The sequence below is a fragment of the Miniopterus natalensis genome, chromosome 21, assembly GCF_054644295.1.
Source record: "Miniopterus natalensis isolate mMinNat1 chromosome 21, mMinNat1.hap1, whole genome shotgun sequence".
Taxonomy (NCBI): Eukaryota; Metazoa; Chordata; class Mammalia; order Chiroptera; family Miniopteridae; genus Miniopterus; species Miniopterus natalensis.
The window spans coordinates 12,945,342-12,964,833 of record NC_142101.1 but is presented as its reverse complement, the minus strand read 5'-3'; the positions used below and the strand labels follow the sequence as shown (position 1 = coordinate 12,964,833).

Here is a 19,492-nt window from a genome sequence, read left to right as displayed (position 1 = left end):
GTGGATGAGCTCCACACAGGAATTCTCACTGAAGATGCATGTCGGAAGTTAGGGGGTCTGCGACCTTCTGAAACTATACGCAGGTTTGCCTGTAAATGCACGCCTGTGTGTGCACACACAGACACAGATATCTGAAAGGTGGGGAGCTGGATACAAGAGGGCAGCAGTCCACTGCTTCGATCAAATTCTCAAAAGGATCCATGACTCTGCTGCATTTAGCTGGAAACAGGGGCCTGGACCTCATGCGCATGGTCACAGTGGGAGCTATAGATTTGGAAGCCATCAGCATAAAAGGGCCGAGAGAAAACTACAACATCCAACCAAATCATTAATTTTTCAAAGGGTATACTGTGTACAGAATGAAAAAGATAGCTAAGTGCAAAACCTCATATAAAAAAAAAAAAAAGAGGTACACAAAAGAACTAGCAGAAAGGGGAGACACTACAGTATAGAAAGGAAGGTAGAAAATTTAAGCTGGAAGCGAAGCAGCATGTCCAGCAGCTCTGTGGAGACACAAAGCAAATTTTATGAGATTAAAAGGCAAATGGGTAGAGAGGGAAGGAATAGAGATGGCATTAATATTGAGAAAGAAATGGGTCTGGAAGGTCTGCCTAAAAGGAAGGAGAGTCTGTGCATGACTATGGACAGAAAATAATTTTAAAATTCATACCACTTCTTCAGAAATTTGGATTTCACCCTTCAAAATGACTAAGTTAAAGTCTTCCACTAAACAAGTAAGTAACATAAACAACATCCCCACTCTTCAAGCCCTGAAGTATCTACTTACACACAGACAGAAAAACCCGTAGTCCAGATGAGCACTTTGATTGGAGAAAAAATATCTAAGAGGCATGGAGTTTTCATAGCAACTACTAAAAATTCACTCAATCCTCATTTCCAACTGAAATTGCATGCTGCAAGTTCTTGGCAACCCTTTGTGCAGTGAATCACCCATCTGTGACCCGTAACAAGCCAGCAGTCCCTTAGATGGTGTCTGTTTCTATTCTGCATTGTCCTGCCTCTAGCAACTGTCTCAGATTACTTGCTTGCCCACTGCGTATTAACCGAAATTATGTAATAAGTTCTGGGTTTTCTCCTGGTTCCTCCTAGTTTTCTGTAAATGGGTTAGTCCTAATATTACCATGATCATTCTTTTTATTAATTACATCCTGGTGTGTGGGTGTGTACGTAGCTATGTGTCTCTATATGTGTGTCTACAATATCATTACAGTTTCTAACTCAGAATTATTCTGCTGTGTTTAAAACTCTCAATATGGAACTGAAATTATTACATCTTTTAAGCTTTCCTTATTTTTACAGAAACTGAATTTTATTTATAAAATCTGGTCATTATAGCCTCACTCAAAAGAGATAGATTTTCACCAAATTTGGAGGCTATTTCAGGAGAAATCTACCTGAATATAAAGGCTATGGCAAAAAAATAAAAAATCACTTTGGAAGATCCCGGAGGGCCTTCCTCAAGAGATAAGCAGTTTTACACCAGAGCAGCAAACACAGAACCATGGCAAGAGACTCCTTTGAATCTCATTTGTAAGGGAAACAGGACACGTGTATTAAAGACAACACAGAGAATGTGAAGAATGGTTCACATATAAGGTCCAAATCAAAGGTCACAAGAAGAAATGCTGGCTTGTCGTGGAGCAAACGCTTCTCAGCTGGAAAAATCCATCCACGCAACAGTTTCCAACTCTCCAGAACGGGTGGCCTAATAGTGATAGGTCGAAAACACCTCTAAAAAGTTTTCATTTGTTTAAAACGGGACACCTGGTTTGACTAGCTCAGTTCTGTTTGTCAACCATATCTGAATTTTAAAAACTATTCTGTTACAAACTAGCTTATCATTCTGAGGTTCTGCCAATTCAGGAAAACTACACCTAAATGAGGCTATATTATAATTTCAAGTATATTTATAAACTGCACTAAAATAATGAAGGTAATGTTATTGATCTCACTCAATCAGCAGTTTGGTCATAAACAGAATGATTTTGTATTCCATTACTACACCCAATGGTAGTATCTCAAGATCAAGGCCTTATATAAATGGCCGGCACTATTTCAACTTTCTAGTTAAGTTAGTCACGTGAAAACCATAATCATCACATATTAATCTATAAAAATAAGACTCCTTGAAGTATAATGACATTTTTATGCTATTTAAAATACTTAAACTTACATGAGTATGATTTTTTACAATTAAGCAGATACGAAATTTTATTAACATCTTTTGTCCAGCATAACAAGAGTCTATTCATTTCTTAATGGTGATTCCAAAACTTAATAATATAACAATAAAAGTTCTGACTTTCAAAACAATAAAAGTTCTGACTAATGAGACATAATCTATTTTCAATATTAGGATGTTCATAGTTTGGTCTTCCACAGTAGAATGAAAAAGCATAAACAATAAATAACTGGCAAATTTACCTTCTTTGAATTTCCAATTCTTCTTGTGATGGTCCATTTTGAACTTGGGCAGGTAGCTGTGAATTTTGTCTAGGCAATGTTGGCCCTAAAAAGGGAGGAAAACATTATAGATAAACATTATCTTGATATTTAGCTGGCCAGAGACAAAACCATAAGAATAACATAAAACCATCACATATTTACAAATGTATCTTCTTTTTGTTTAGCAAAATAAAAGATAAGCTTTACATAACACAACAGCAAATGAAAGACTGCAACATAATACTGTCGTCATCTCCAAAGCCTTACTCGAAACGAATGGAAAACGTCCACAATAAAGGAAAAATGAACATTTACATATGAAGAGCTTGAGTACAAGTGTTCGATGGGCACCTGGATGGGCACCTAAGCTTGACATTTTCTAAGACAATGAGACATTCTCTTAGGGGTGTTTATTCATGAAGTGGAGAGGGAGAACTTAAATGAAAAATCAGAATTCAAAAACTCACCTAAATAGAACACTGGAAATGAAAAACAGGAGAGAGAGAGCATGAGAACCTTATTACTAGACTGATATATGCCAATGCATTTATCAAGGTTGCTCAGTTTAAGCTGCCATTCTTATTTAATGGTCTGGCATTGAGCACTGGTAAAAAAAACAAAACAAAACACAAAAAACAAAAACAAAATAACATTTGCTAAACTTAATATATAATTAAGCCACTTATCTGAATTTTTAATGTAACAGAGGTAACCTTAACTTTTCACCTAAGGTATAAAACAAAACAAAACCCTGCATTCAAATCAACATGGTCCTGTCGTGAGAAACTAAAGACCATCCATCCCACATATCATTACAAAAGGCAGGCCTACTGTTAGCATCTGATGAAGAATGCCACTAAATTATAGGACATTTTAACGTCACTGGATATATAAAAAATGAATGTGTCATAAAATGAGATAAATACTGGACCTAATATGCAATGCCAAGGGTTACGAGAGAACAGGTTTGAAATCTAACCCAGGAGACAAGAAAATAAATAGTTACCTTCCTCTCTTGGAGAGAAATATGTGAGTAATGATGTGCTGTACATATCTGTGAATCCTAGTGCCAGCAAATGCCCCTAGCACATATTTTAAAAGTATTTCACAGACCACTAGTAAAAAAAATGGTCAATAAATAACTGCTTCTAAAGGAAGTTCTTCTAACCCACAAAAGTAACAGCACAAAGTATTTTATACTAGTGGAGTAGACTTCGCAACCCGAAAAGTCAGATTCATTCAAATGTCGATATAGAACTGGTTGATCCCAAGTGTAAAAAAAACCAAATAATTTATCTGAACTTACCTACTAATTTTTCCCTCATCTCTTTACACATTCTTACATTAATCATTTAATTTGTCCTCTAAAGACAAATTAGATGACAACTGCGGTGATATATTTCATTAGATTTCCTAAGTGTCTGCTATTTTGAGAACCATATAAAGGAAATATAAAAATGTGTTAATCCTACGTAATCAGTAACAACAAAAAAATCAAAAAGTTTTTAAAATTAAAATTAAATACACGCTTAAATGTTTGCATAAATGAAAACCTATCATGTGGCTAGTGAACAGACTAGAATTCTTGGCCTTCTTTAGAAAATTAGCACAACTGGAAAAAATACAGTCGTGCTAAGCCATACACTAATGTTTAACACTCTACAGGGAAAAGACATCTTGTCTTTTTTGGCAGAAGGTAGGAGGGTAACTGAGAAAACAGAAATTATTTGGGGGAAATATTTTATATATCCAAAGTTCTATTTATCTAGAGGTTAAATGGGCAACTCACAAGGCTACTTTGGTTTAACTACTTCTATGAAATGCTGTTTATGTATTTAAGTAAAACTCAAGCTGCTGAAATAATTAAATGGCTGGGTGTCGGGAGGTTACACTTCTTGGCGTCCAGCTCAAGATGAAGGGGACACACTACTGGGCCGAGGACAGGGCAGGGCAGGCGCTGTATCTTCCACGATATTAACAGGCTCAACTCGCCAATTAAAGGCTATCGCTGCAAGTTTTAACTCCAATATATAAATTCAAGAGAAAGACTCCATTGGCTTTATTAAACGGGTTTTTTTTTCAAAAAAACTAACCAAAGTTGATGCAACTCACAAAAGAATCTCAATGAGAAAAAATACCTTTGAACAATTCATAGAAACTTTTTTTTTAAGTTAAAAGTTTACTCAAAACTTTTTTTAAAAGAAGTTTTATTTCCTGGTTCATATCATTAATTATAAAAATAATTTGCTACCGTTTATTAACGCAGCTGAGAAACAAAAACTTCATGGAAGGTCCTTTTTAAACGGGGGGGGGGGGGGGGGGGGAGGAGTTTAATCCAAGGACAACTCTTAAAATTCTTTCTACGCGGTTCTTTGTGACAATGGCCTATTTGTCCTTCCACAGACTTTCCTTAAATGGGGGGCAGGGGAGGAGAAGCGGTCCCCTTGGCGTCGCCCCACATCTGCATCTAATCTGGTGGTTGTGTCTGCTTTTTCATCAATGTTGTCGAGTCACAAAAACGAGCACCCTGAAATGGGTGCGCGTTAAACAGATAGTACACGATGGGTCCTGGGGACTCTGAACGACAGGCCCGCGGTCACCTTTCTGCTTGTCAAGCCTTCACTGGGTCAGACAACGGGCGAGTTATACCAAAGGCACCACACACAACGTGACGCAGCACCTAAGACCGGGCAGGGCTGCCAGCTGCGGCCGTATTTTCTGGAATATAACTCGCTTCCTTCATATAGGTCGTTCTCCTCTAGGAGCGTCTGTGCTCCCACCGAATGCAAGGTGGCAACACCACTGGGCAAAATATCAACATTTTATGAGCATCATGTGGTGGTTAACAGTTCTCTTTCGGAAAACAGAGAAGAAACAAGTAAATCTGCTTTGTTCCTACTATGTTATCATAAAGAATAGCTGTGTGAGGGCTAGTTGGGTTAGTTTTCTCGGTTTTATTAGCACAGCCAAAAACAATCAATGGTGGACCTTACTTTGTCCTGGCTAGAATTCAAAATGTGTGAACTACCATTTCTAATAAAGAAAATGTGTCTTGTAAGTGATGGAAGGTAGAAGAGAATCTCTCTCTAAACCAGGAGTGAACGGCAATTCGGTCTTGACTTCAATATTGAGTTTTGGCCAAAGCACATTTCACTTACTATAACATTTTAATTTTCACAAATATCGTTTCACACTTAGCCCCAGACTATTTAAAAACACAGGACCAAAAGACAAATAGGTGTTATTATACACAACACAATCAAGTGTAAACTCAGCAATGTGGTAATTATTGTTTGTACAATTCAAGATAATCATGGGGGAAATTTGCTTTTTAACACGTAATTTTACAACTTGGAAAGTTAAGCTAAATCAATCTCTTCTCTGCAACTGCGTACAACGTACTATTATTCTGCAGGTGGGACTCAACATATTCAGTACTAAGTATAGAACATGAAGTAGGTTTTCAAAAAGACTAAAGAGTCCTAAAAACACAAATACGAATAATCATTCACGGCTAGTTCAAACGAGGGCCTGGAAGGACCTCCAAGAGGAGGCAGAAAATTCAGAATTAAAAGTTACTCATGAAACACTTAATCTGCAATGATTAACTGTGGATTCTGGGGAGGAGAGGGGGGATCTATAAAGAGCCGAACTGTGTAACTGTGTCACCTGGAGTAATCATTAAATATAACAAGAAATACACTAGAATTTTCATTTTTGGAAATGTATAACGCGTGCTTCTTTGCCTAAACCAGCAAGTCCATAAATTTTAAAACAATTCTCTTTATAGGTAAAAAAAAAAAAAAGCAGCAATGCCAGTAATACTGAAGAATCATATAAAAAACTGAGTCATGTGGATAAAGTACTTATACACAGCTGAACTGTTTATATAAAATTTTAGCAGTATATCATTTTATAATTTTATCTGTCATTTAAAAATCTGGCCAGGTATATAGGAGTCAAAAAAAAAAGTATATATGAGGTTTTTTTAAAAGGCTTTTAAGATTTGAAAGTTACTTTCTGAACTTGGGTTTTCAAAACAGAAAGTTTTGGAATCAAATGATGATAAAAGAAGTCCGACAGGGGTGTGTGTGTAGATACAGCCTCGTGTCAGGATAAGTGTATGCCCTAGCGGATTAACCGGCATCTGGGGTGGCTAAGCAACAGATCTGTTGTCTACACAAAGAATACCTACATGTGCACACTTGTGTAGTATATGAGCGTGAAAGAAAACTCAATAAGCCTAAATTCACTCCTAAACCACAATAAGCCTAAATTCACTCCTAAACCACAGACACCTAAACTACTGAATAAAGGAGGCTGTTGATCAGAAGTCAACCTACCAAAGCAAGGAAGAGCCTACGTGCGCCTGGCCACGTGCACGCCTACAAATTAATGCAAGTTAAGCAAAAGCTCCCTTCCAATAAGGCACATTTACACTCCCCAAATCATAGTAAGATGGATGTAATTTTCCCCCTTAAATTCCAAATTAAAAGATTGTTCGCAAACAAAATAGTTAGAAACAAAAAGGAAGAAACAAAAAACCGCTCTCGTTCGTGTTGAAAACAGGGATTAGTTTTAAGATCCTAATTCTAACTAAATCCTCACACTGAGACGCCAACTCAAAAGCTGACCAAATCGCCTACATGAACCACGACAAATATCACAACATAAAACGGTAGCTTGCTGTGTATATCCCAAATACCACAAACCAGACTATGGCCTAAGGAAACAAAAGTTATGGAAATGTGCAATTAGTATGTACCACAGCTTGAAAAGGTAATGGAAACAAACATAATGTTGCTTACCACAGAAAATACATCGCAAATTAGTGCTGTCCTGGGTAGCAGTAACCTTGCTCTGGGCTGCAACAGACACCTTGGTGTTAGAAGCTCCAAAGGACAAGGGGACCATCTGAAGAACTTGACATAAGCTAAAAGGTGCTTTGAAAGGTTCGAAATGTACTTATACATACGTCCTATCTAGATCCTCATTCTGGAAGCTCTGTAATTTAATAAAAACGTATCCTCTTTAACATTCGCTTTATAAAAAAAGTTAGGTGTAATCTTATTTGTGGAAAGACCCTGGAAGCCACAGTTCAAATGATGTACTTTTCTAGCTTAATTATTTCCTGAGTTATACAATCACTGCAATCGATTTATGTATTACAATTATATTTTTAAAAGTAAAAAAAAAGCTGCAGGACAGGAAGTCAAGATCTATGGCCATTAGAGTTAATTTCACGATATCTACCCTCTGTTAGTACTGCTCATTTAGGAGAATTTGCAGCTGAAAAAAAAATTTAGGGGAAATGCTTAAACTTATTGTGAGAAATACTCATTTCTATTAGTTGGAAAAGACCAAAGCCATTTTAAACAGCCTACAGCAAGTAAAGTGCTTTATATCCACTGATGTATAAAATATCTTTATTTGGTTTCCACTTTGAAAAACATCAAAACTATTCATTGTTTCACCAAGCCACATTTTATGGTTCCTTTTTTCTTCAATTAGTGTATCTGTACACATATTGGACAAATTATCTTATTAAAATGTGTGGCCATATCAAATAGCCATTTAATACTTAGCATGTCCACATTAAAATTTACCTTAAGCATCAATAAACTCTATGAGACAAAACTCAATAAGAAGAGGTAATAATTTACGAAAAAGGAAAGGGCTTATATAAAATCAAAGTGACACTCAAAATTGGGGTGGAAAAAACATTAGATTTTTTTAGTATTATATTATTGACATTCAAAACTTTACATCAAGCAATTAAAATTCAAAATCCAATAAAAAAAAAACAACTTTACATCAATAATTTTTTATAAAATCCTGAAGAAAACCTTTTCGGCATGGGAAAGATTTTCTTTTTCCACTGGTACTAACCAGAAACAATAAACAGGTTAGAAATGTATCGACTTAAAAAAGACTACATATAAAAGCAAACAAGACAGTATTTTAGATTTCCTCTAAAGCTGTATTCTTCAAATACTACAATTTATGCTAAGTTTGCACAAAATCTGAACCAAACCAATTTATATTTAAAAAATGCACATCTGACAATGGTAATCAATCTTAAAACTCAAGATTTTTTAATCACATTTAAAATTAGATTTAATATAGCCCAATGAAGTATAAATCTAGTTTTAAACATATTACATTCAGCAGATATTTTCAGGCAAACGAAATTGATAACTGCCCCCTTTGCTAAGTACTGCCAACCACCCAACCTATTATTAAAGTCGCATGCACAATATTTATAGTAATGACATAAAAAAGACCACAGGCTACCGAGCTAATTAGATATTCCAAAGGAGATAAACAATTTAGAAATTTTTCAATAATCATATCTTAAGTTTAAAACCCTGTTTGTAAAAGGCTTCTTCTACAAAGCCTTTATTAAATAAACATGCCTGGTCTTCAGGTTTTACCCTTCAGTTCCTTTCATTCACATTCAATGGGAGGTGGGGAACAGGGGGCAAATATAAAAACTTACAAGAAAAACCTGAGAAATCATCTCGTCTCTGACAGCAAAGAAGCGACCACGGTCCATCGCCAATCATTTTGGCAAAAAGTCATCTGACAACTGCCACAATGCAATGCAGGTAAACCATTACTACTGCGTGAGACAAAACACTTTTAACCAAAAGCTCCCAGTCTTGCCACAGTTTAAACGATCGTGCACCATTCTTGGGCCCCTGGTATCTTTAAGCACCGTCTTCCTACTGACTTTTACTTCTTACCATCACGAGAGAAACATACTGATCTCAATTCTGATTTGGTTGCTTGAATTCTACTGCAGTTTGCATTTCCCAAAGATACTAAATTATTCATTCCGTCACATGCATACTGCTAACAGCGTTTCCTGCTTCATATTGATGCTCTTAACTCTTTTTTTTCACTCAGCCAGGGAAAGAACATTCCCTGGCCAGACTGAGTCAATTCAGCAAGGTGATGACACAGCATAACTGGTTTTCGTACTCGCATCGATGCTCTGTGTATCTCACATTTCACCCAGGAAAGAGCATTTCCCTTTAAGTTAGCCCTATTATAAAATAGGCTTAGGACAGAGATACATTAGGATGGGCCCTAAAGAAAAGCATGAACTGAGGAGGTTCGTGTATAAAAAAGCAACATTTATTTAGACTTAAGAAAATGGCCATTGCTCTCAGCTTCTCTCGCCTTATAATAAATAGTATCGTGGCTGCTCATTTATCTCCAACGCAGTCTGCGAAACTGCTATTTCCCCATTTCTCAGGCTCCTGCCCCTGCCTTTTAACACTCTTTACCATAAAGCGTTTTGTATGAGCAGGGACATGCAGAAACTTGGGTGACATATTAGCAGCAGAAAGTGACAGGCTGTTCGGATGTGATCAGCATCCCTCTGCTTTATTGCCACCCATAATTACCCGAGTAGGCCCTCAGCATTCATGCTGCGGACATCAGAGGTTTCCACTATTAGCAGTCGGTCCCAAGGCAATTTGCAATGGGGATAGTACCCATCTCAGCATTTTTCCTGAGGACCAAACGAGGCGATGTTTGCTCAAAGCTGGTTACAATTTGATCTGTCCTCTGGAAAGCTGGTCTGTTCAGTGCACAGCATCAGCATCCGAATTAGCAACGCTCACACTTCTGACGTCAGCAAGGCCCCCAAGTATTGCCCTCATGGTTGCAAAGTTCTACTATACGCTTTCTGGAGAGGGAATGAAAGCGAATGTGTTTGTTCTAAGGTATCTAGACTAGAGGAAGACACTGCAGGAGTATGGTTGCCTGCGTTCAAAAAAATAAAATAAAATAAATAGGTATTATAGGCATGTAAATTGGTACAGTCACCGAGAAAAACAGTACGGAGGTGCTTCAAAAAAATAAAAATAGAACTACCATATGATCTAGCAATCCCACTTCTGGCTGTATATCCAAAGGAAATGAAAACAGAACCTCAAAGGGGTATCTGCACTCCCATGCTCACTGCAGCATCATTCACAATAGTCTAGGTATGGAAATAACCTGAGTGTCCAACAGATGGACGGAGAAGATAAATGTATACGTAAGAATACTTATAGTGTGTGTGTGTGTGTGTGTGTGTGTGTGTGTGTGTGTGTGTCTGTGTCCATCCTGAGTCCTTAGGTTTACCTTCTGGTAGAGACAGAAAGTAAATGAGTGGCGGCCGGGGGCTGGGAGGCATGGGGGAATGGGGAGCAGGTAAGGGTGAGGGGGTGACAATGGCTTAAGGGCCCAGGGTTTCTTTCTGGCATGAGGGAAACGTTCAAAAACTGATTGCGGTGATAATCTCACAACCCCGTGGGTGCACTGAAAACCACTGAATTGGACACTCTGAATGAGTCAACCGCACACGTGTGACATAAAGCTCAACAAAGCCGTTCCGGAAAAACAAGCGTTGTGCCGTGTTCTTCATCTCCAACGTGATCACAACACAAAGCTGAAAAATATCTCAACGCCTGTCCCTCTTCCATTATGGAAAAGATTACAAGGAATTACCTCTGGGCGGTGGGACTGTAGGTAATTTTACTTTCTTCTTTATGCTTTTCTGTTCTGCCCTGATTTCCATAATACGCACAATCAGACAGACAAGGCTTATTCTCACTTGAAAAGCAAAATGCTCTGCTGGAAATCAGAGTCCCTGTCAGGCGGAGCGCTGACTGGCTCTAGTTTCGGACGAGAGAACTGAATGTGAACAACGAAGGAAGTGACTCCAGATAACACGGCGTGACCCGAGTGCGGGCAAGGACCCGGGAGCTCGCCTGGGCGCAGCGCAGGCCCCGCCGCCAGGCTGTTTTTCAGGAGGAATGAAAAGCAGAGGCCCGGCGAGGTCACGACTCTGAACGCACAGCCTTTCAGGGCGGCCCGTGGAAAAGCGGGGCTGTCCTGGTTAAACGGGGACAGCTGTCGGCTCCTCCACGGGAAGCCCTGTGGCCCTGCCCGTCCTCCGCGCAGCAACTCACGACAACGCAGCCGGCCAACCGAGGAGCAACTTCTACCTAGAACAACAACGTCCCGGCTTACTGGGTGAAATTCAAACTAACGTAACATTTTATAGTGAAATCGTTTAAAAAAATAGTTCTGTTGAATACATAAAAAATTAAACGGGGCTGGTTTACTTCACAAGGAGTTTACTAAATAAAATTACATGTAAGTAAAGTTACTGGTGTGGGCTATCAGCAAGAACATAAAAATAAATTTCTTCTATAAACTTAAGCATCATTAACTTCAGCCTCAGAAATGTAATTATGTCTCCAAAAACATGTATTTTATTTTACTACTCTTTAAAAAACTATACCCTCACAGGTAGTAGGCTGTAAATTTGGTACGCCAATTCAAACATGATGGGATGTTGTTTAGATGAAACATCAGTATATTCAAAGAAAATGGAAAAAGGCCATCATCTAAGTTGCCAAACATATAAAAATCAAAGAAACTTTAAGTCAGGAGTGTCATGTTCCCACTCTTAAGACCCAATAAACGTTACTCAATAAAGTACTTCTTCTTCAGGAACACCATGCGCAAAATACTTATTGCCATATTTTAAGTGGTATTTTTAGTATTTTAGTTCAATCTGTAGGCCTGTATTGTTCCACTTTCTTCATTAGATATTTTCCATGCCAAATCTTAGTTTTTTACTTACTCATCCTCTGAAAATAAAAGATACAAAAGTAACAGCAATTCACTGTTATATAAAAAACAAAAAACAGGGGGAGAAAAAAAGAAACCTCAATACCAGCAAGAGTACAGAAGGAAACACATTATGGAACCCCAAAATCAACTGGTGGAGCCTAAGGTCTTTCCAACTTATTGTGTGGTTGCTAAATTATTACTTCGTGTTATCTATTTAGAGTCAGCTGTCACCTCACTAGGCTTCAAGTAAGCACAGTGCTTGGTACACAGGAGGTAACTAATACATTTTTTAAAACTAAATTGGAGTTTTACAGAATTGATTCAACTTAAACAAAACTCATTAAAAGTCTATTATGTGCCAGCTGTATACAAAGTATTTTTACATGTATCAATCCACCTAAATAATGCAAATGGAGAGACTAAATATGGGAATTAATGACTCTGTATAATTTATAATGAAGGGGCAGGAGAAACATCCACGGCCAGAAATATTTAAACAAAAGTTAGGAAAATACAAATGTCTTGCTAAAACATCACTTTTATGTAGACAGGGAGGCGGAGGTTCCCGTACAGCCAAATTCAGTATAATGTCAAGAAATAACCCAGAAAATCTTTATCCCAAGTTTTTAATGGACTGTGAAGCTGGGATCCCACAAGCTTCCAGGAAAAAAACAAAACAAAACTCTTTAAAAAGCGAGACAGCGGTCTGGTCCGCCGCCAGTTCTCAGAGTGCAGAAATCCAAGTGAAGGCAAGTTCTTTCCCCAGGCCGCACACCGAAGGGTTGTGGGTTCGATTCCTGGTCAAGGGCATGTACCTGGGTTGCAGGTTCGATCCCCAGCCCGGTCAGGGTGCGTGAGGGAGGCAACCGATTGATGTCTCTCTCTCACATCGATGTTTCTCTCTCTCTCCTCCCTCCCTCCGTTTCTCTCTTCCACTCTCTCTAAAAACCAATGGGAGAAAATATCCTCAGGTGGGGACTAACAAAAAAATAAATAAATGGAAAGTACTAATAAAGTACCCAAATGGGCTGTGTCTAGAATCAGTTTCGTTATATCCGCCCAATACGCCCACTCTCTTCCTCTCCACCTCCCACCTTCACCAGGGGCCCAAAATGACGCACCTCACTGCCACCTTCCGGGCCTGGCCATGACATCTCACCGAGCTATGGAAATAGAGTAAATTGTAAAACCAGACCTGGGTACAGATGCCAGTTACGCCGCTGTCTAGCTGTGGGCCTTAGGGCAACTCCAGGGTCCTTCCGTGAGCCCCGATCGCATGTCTAAAACACAGGTAATACCGCAAATACTGCACAACTGCTACCAGAATCATCAGCAATACATGTGCCCTTTTAGGACCTGGCACACGGCAGGTACCCGGAGACAGGTTATTCCTGTGTCATTTCAGGCTTCATCCTCCTGGCCGGTATTATCACCGCGGGGTCCTAACTGATCTCCACGCTGGTACCCACGTTCCGACCCATCACAAACCTGACTGCTGCACCCCGATTAATCTAGCGCCTTCCACGGCTGTGCCATGCGCGCTCCTCGGCAAGAACGCGAGGGCCTTGCCCACCTTCCCAGTCCTATCTCCCGGGGTGCCCTCGCCCCGACGTTCTCATGCCCACGGGCCCCTGCGCGGCCCATCTGTCGCTTCCCCACCGCCCGGCGCTCTCGGACTCCAAGCCCACCCAGCGTGTTCCCGAGGCTACTCATCCTTAAGGCCCAGCCCACGGGTCAATCGTCTCCTCTTCAGAAACTTCCTCAACCCTGGAACTTTCTTGAGTATTCCGAAGGCCCTTCACAGCATTTCACAAACTATGTTCTCAGTTAGCGGACCTCGTTTCCAGCAGTTCCGGCTGGAGAGCAAGGAAAGGCCTTATCATGTCAGTATGACTCCCATGCCTAGGGCAGTGTCTCCACCAAAACACGGCTGATGGGTGTGTTGATGTAACCTTAATACAGCTCTCATGAACACTGGCAATCTGGAAAACAAAAGGGCCACTACAAACAAGAGGGATTTCTAGAGAAACTTTGTGAGATTTCTTAAAATTTAATTAATTTCAACAAGATTTTTAAAATGCTGAGATGAAATTTAAACAAATGCTCGCATTAGAAGGCAATTCAGGCTGAATTATCAGTAAGAAAAAATGAATGGAATCTCAATATTTATATTTTTTTATAAAACCTAAAGAAATTTTCAAACATGAGGCTATCTTTGAGTATGTTTCATTTTTAGTAGGTTTTTTTTTTAATCTAGCCGAAGCAGTTTTACCAATGGCAAAATATTAAGGTTTCCCTCTTATAAAGGTATATGATAAAGGTATGCTTAATGTTGGTTGAGTAGAACACAAGCAGTAGAATAATCTTACTGGCTATGCCTATGATTTTCCCTTTTAAAAATGAATTAAAAAAATTATTTCCTATTTTCAAATGACTTAAACCTTTTCAAAATGAGTCACTGCAAATTTACCTCTATCAATCACAAGGACTGACTTTATATTTTATATAATCCATAACTATTATCTGCAAAATTGCTATACATGTACTTGATAAATAATATAGAAATCCAAAATAGTCTGAATAATGCATTTTGAATGAATTTGTTTAAAATCGAGCCCATTTCCATTAGACAAACGGAAACAGATACACTGCAGCATTTGATATAAAAGGAAGCAGCGCTATTTCAAACTCCGTTTCAAAAATGTTACAACATGTGATTTTTGTTTCTTAAATTCCAAATATAACTCACTGTATTTAGCACCTCCTGTACTTTCCAGTATATTAGATAATTGCACACCAAGTTAAAGCAAAATAAAGGAAAACACTCCTGCCACCCACCCTTTTCCTTAGAACTGGAAATATTAAACACATATAGAACACCTTGCAAAGGTCGGCATGCCAAGTCCCAAAGGAAGCTATTTTTTCTTTTAATTTAAAAAAATTTGTTTGAGGATTTAGAGAACTTAGGAAGCAAGGGAGGGGGAAGAGAGAATTGTGTAATTATTGGTTTTGGTTCAAAAAATAGGTTAGTAGTTTTCAAATCCAGCTCTGGAGAACCATGGACGTGCCTCAGTGGCTATGGTCTCCCAACCCCCCACATTAACTAGAGAAGCTTTTTTCTTTTTTTTTCTCTTTTTGGGGGGGTGTCTGTTTACGCACTGAACTTCTGGGGGGGAAATTTTTTTGAATACAGGTGTCTATGACTTTAAAAAGTCTGAAGATCACGAAAAAGAATTAACCAATATTCAATGGATAATACTGACATTAACAATAAACAGAAGTATTCAATATGAGAACATGGTTTTAAAAAGTGACGAAACATTGAAGAAGTAGGAAAACCTACTATCTGTGGTTGCTTTATCTTCATGAGGGCATTTGCTTCTGATCACAGATTTATTGGGTACACTGTTTGTTTAGGGAGGAGACGCGTAGGTTAACCTTTTTCAACTTGGTTTTGGCAGAAAAACAATGGATGGTTTTAGCAAGAATCTGGCTGCGAACCCAAAGCAACAGCTGTGGGAGGGAAAGATGTTGGAGGTGAGAGGCGACATTATTGGGCATGTTTGTTTAGGTGGGTGGGAGGGGGCCTGAACATAAACCCGGGGTAGGGTACACACCTATCCTGCTTTGGTGGAGGTTTACAGAAAAATTAAGTCCTTCCCCAGGGACACTTCTGATTCTTCACAACTACCTCCTGCCATGCCTCTGCTTCCAAACCAATTAACAGCATCAAAAATCAGAAATTAGTGTTTAACTGCAATAATTTACGAAAAGTCACTTTCTACATAAATCAGACTGTGAAAAACACCAACCATGTTACATGCTTTGTTGTCACTGATGGAAGAGCTATAGGCCCCAAAGCCTCTCTGCCAACGACTCGTACCGTGATGCAAGGAGATGACAACGATGGACCAACCTCTTCCCCCGACCTCTCCCCCCTCAGCCCCTGCTATTACCGGCTGAGACTGTGACAGAGAAGACAGTTTCAAAACCATCTAAGAAGAACCTACTGAATTTTTTAGCCTTTCCAAAATGCTTGTGCAGCTAGTGAGATGACGGGTGATTTTCCCACTTGCCAAACTGCCTATAATGCGGAAATTGCAGAGAACATAACTTGAGTCTCTCCATATTAAGACTCATTAATTTCAAAATATCAAGATCAAAAGGGGAAAAAACACATTAATTAGCATTTTGAAAGCAAACTGTATGACTACACACTGATGAAAACAATCCTTTCCATTTGGTTAAAAAAAAACCCTGATGACTAGATGAATGACGATAATTTTTTAACCACTTTAAATTAGTAACGTTTAGCTCCTACTATCAGTAAATGCTCTTTTGAAGGTTTAGAAATTAAAATGCTAGTTTGTTCCAAACATGGGAAAGCCAAGTATGATTGTCATACATATACTGTCTAAACTTAGGTCCTTCGATTATTTTATTACGTAGTTGACCCACTAATAAGATATTAAGAACCACAATTCTTGTTTCTTTCCTATGATAAAATTATGGTGACAGAAAAGCAATTTGACACCTACAACAGAATGCCAATAAAATACTGACGCCTGCTAAGTAAGTACAATGACTTAAATAATCTACATACAAGACTGTATACATGGAGACTTTCCTATGCTATTTTCTGCACTTACTGAAAAACCAGAAGTTCCAATAATTTTCTCAAAATAGATAAGATATGAGAGCTATGTACAAATTATTTATAGAGATATTAATTCCCTCAAAGGAGATCTAACAGAAACCATCTACAGGCATAATACTGTGGCTTCCAGCAAGATTCCAAAATGCCTTCTTGAGCTGAAATTCACAGTTGAAATAAACTAACACATGGGCTAGGTGTTTCAACCCTTTTTACAATGAGAGGAGGGATAAATAAAATTTAATGTATCTGTAAAAGGTTTTAAAATTCTATACCTTCAACAAAATATCAAATCTTAATCCGACTACGTAAGTCATTCCTCTCAAAATTATAAATTTTGTTTACAGGATATTTATATCATATGGGTCACTACTAAATACACACCAAAGGCAAGAGTAATCATATTTGTATTATTTTATATATAACATTTATTTTCTGATTATAAAATCTATCTCCCCAGAGATAACAATACATTGGTGTACTTTTCTATTTTTCAAACAAAACAAAACAAAAACAGAGTTCTTCTCTGACACATGTAAGTCTTAAATCCTGGGTTTTGGGTTGTTGTTTTTTTTAAGTGAATTATTTCCACATAGCTGTCTAACCACCGCGCAGTGTCAGGGAGATGCAATTCCTAGCTCGTACCACCTGAGGGCACTCCTAAAATCTTGAAACGACGTTTAGAATCAAATTTTTATTTACTAAGGATGAAGGAGACCTAGTCCTACTTGAGGCTCAAGGCCTCAGTAGTGGCTTAAAAAGCATGTTTCAGAAACCATGTGCATCTTCATAAAATCTGAGATGAAGACCAATGTACATAATTTCTACCTCCTACAAATTCCCTGGGCCTCCTATCCTTGCAACAGAAGTTGAGGTTCTAGAGCAGGATGAACAGAACTAAGGAACATCCAACGAGAGCGCGTGGAAATTACTAAGGAACCGATCTCATACGACTAGCGTCTAGACGACATATTTACATCAACAAATAAAAGTTCACATTTCTGTACAAACAAGAAATTCAAGAATAACTTCAAACACATATGCGATTTAGAAGTTGGTCAGAAAAGATTTCTTTTGACTTATGCACGGCACGTCAGTTCAAGGGAACAAGTCAACCGCAGGCAGGCACCTTACCTGCTTCCTGGGAGTTCAGCACTTCTAGGGCATGCATCATGGCACTCGCAAAGACATTGGCATCCTCTTTGCTGCCAAAGTTGAGACCATACACCTGTCTAGCATCTCGCCACTGGTGGAAGGTCTGTGTAGCTTGATTGTACTTCAACCCTTTAGGAATGGCACAATTTATCACCACCTAGAAGACAGTAATCCTTTATAAAGTCGAGCTGGTAATTGGCAAAATCGCTTCTGAAAATTCCTGCGACCTCTTCAGCCACTGTTCCACCCACCGTCCCTCCCCCTCGGGGACTCCCTACCCGCACTCCCTTTCCCGCTGCATCCCCTGATGTCTCTGAGGCTCCTCCTGCATTACACCTTCTCTCTCTGATTATCTCAGCCGCCGTCTGAACTGATTTTCTGACCCATACTCCAGCTTACTAGGTTTTTTTCAGCTGTTTCTAATTTCTTGTAAAAACCCATCTCTGAGTTAACAGCAGTTATTTTATTTTCCAGTTCTTAAATTTCCATTTGGTTCTTTATTCAAGTATCCAGTTCTCCGCTGCCGTTCTCAATCTTGCCTTGTGTTTCCTTGAGTGTATTAAGCACAGTTATTTATCGGAAAGTCACTTTCTGATAGTTCCATTACCTGGATTCCCAGTGGGTCTGTTCCACTGCTGCTCCTCCTGATTCCTACTATGCCTGGGTGTTTGGACTGAGTGCCAGACGTTGCGTACGGACAATTTTAAGGAAATTTTGAGGCCTACGATGATGTTATATTTTTTCCAAGGAAAATTTACATTTGCTTCTGGCAAACAGCTAAGGGAACTAACAGTCTTAAATCACCTTAATCCAAAAGTAATTGAAATGATTGAGGCTGGGCTATAAGGGCCAGTCTAATGCTGAGTCAAACTTCCTCCAGCGTATGGGGCTTCTGGGCCTGCGAGGCGACCAAGACAACCCTCCCTTGCTAGCGGGGCTTAACTTCCAATTTTTGCTCCACTAGTCCCATGACTCCCCCAAATCTGCTTAGTTTCTCAGTCTCCTCTCAAAATTGACACACGCCTCTAGTAAACACAGGTCCAAAGCTGGGTTCACTTCTATGGTTCTATCTTTCAGATCATAACAACTTACTGTATTTCTTTCCTCACATGCTTAACACACATTCCCATTCTCTATTTCCTCTTTCCCTCAAGGTTGGGAACTTTTTCATGCTTATAAAACCTAATCACAGTGCCCAGAACATAACCACCACCTAATAAATGTAGAAAAATGGAATATTTTTATATAATTTGTATGTACCCCATTCTACAAATAAATGGTGGGTGAATTCTACAGGCCTCATAAAATACTATTCTTTAAAACAGTTTGTATAAAACAGGTAGTGTTTTGAAGATTTTTAGGGTTTGTTTGTAAATGTTCTGGATCCCCTCCATTTTATAACATTTTAGGTTATATATTAACTATTGATATATTTTATGATTATGGGTGTATTAAGTTTTTCTACTTTTCTGCCAGTTTTAGTAAACTGTATTTTTCTACAAGATGGCCCACTTATTGGCATAAGTCTGTTCATAATATTACCTTACAGTAATTTATTTTTGTGCGGTATTTCTTTTCCAA

The 19,492-nt window shown here is 38.7% G+C and overlaps 1 protein-coding gene across 5 annotated transcripts in view; it reads right to left on the bottom strand.

The window, feature by feature from the left end:
* Nucleotides 1-19,492, bottom strand: part of ENAH (ENAH actin regulator) — a 167,659-nt gene that overhangs the window by 23,291 nt on the left and 124,876 nt on the right. For 3 of the 5 annotated variants that reach the window (XM_087828918.1, XM_087828919.1, XM_087828921.1), the window contains 3 exons: nucleotides 17,891-18,068; nucleotides 7,275-7,331; nucleotides 2,446-2,530 (listed from right to left, as the gene is read on the bottom strand). In XM_087828918.1, coding sequence (XP_087685044.1) covers nucleotides 2,446-2,530; nucleotides 7,275-7,331; nucleotides 17,891-18,068 — 320 coding nt within the window. The remainder of the gene's footprint in view (nucleotides 1-2,445; nucleotides 2,531-7,274; nucleotides 7,332-17,890; nucleotides 18,069-19,492) is intronic. The other 2 variants (XM_087828917.1, XM_087828920.1) reach the window with 1 other exon arrangement.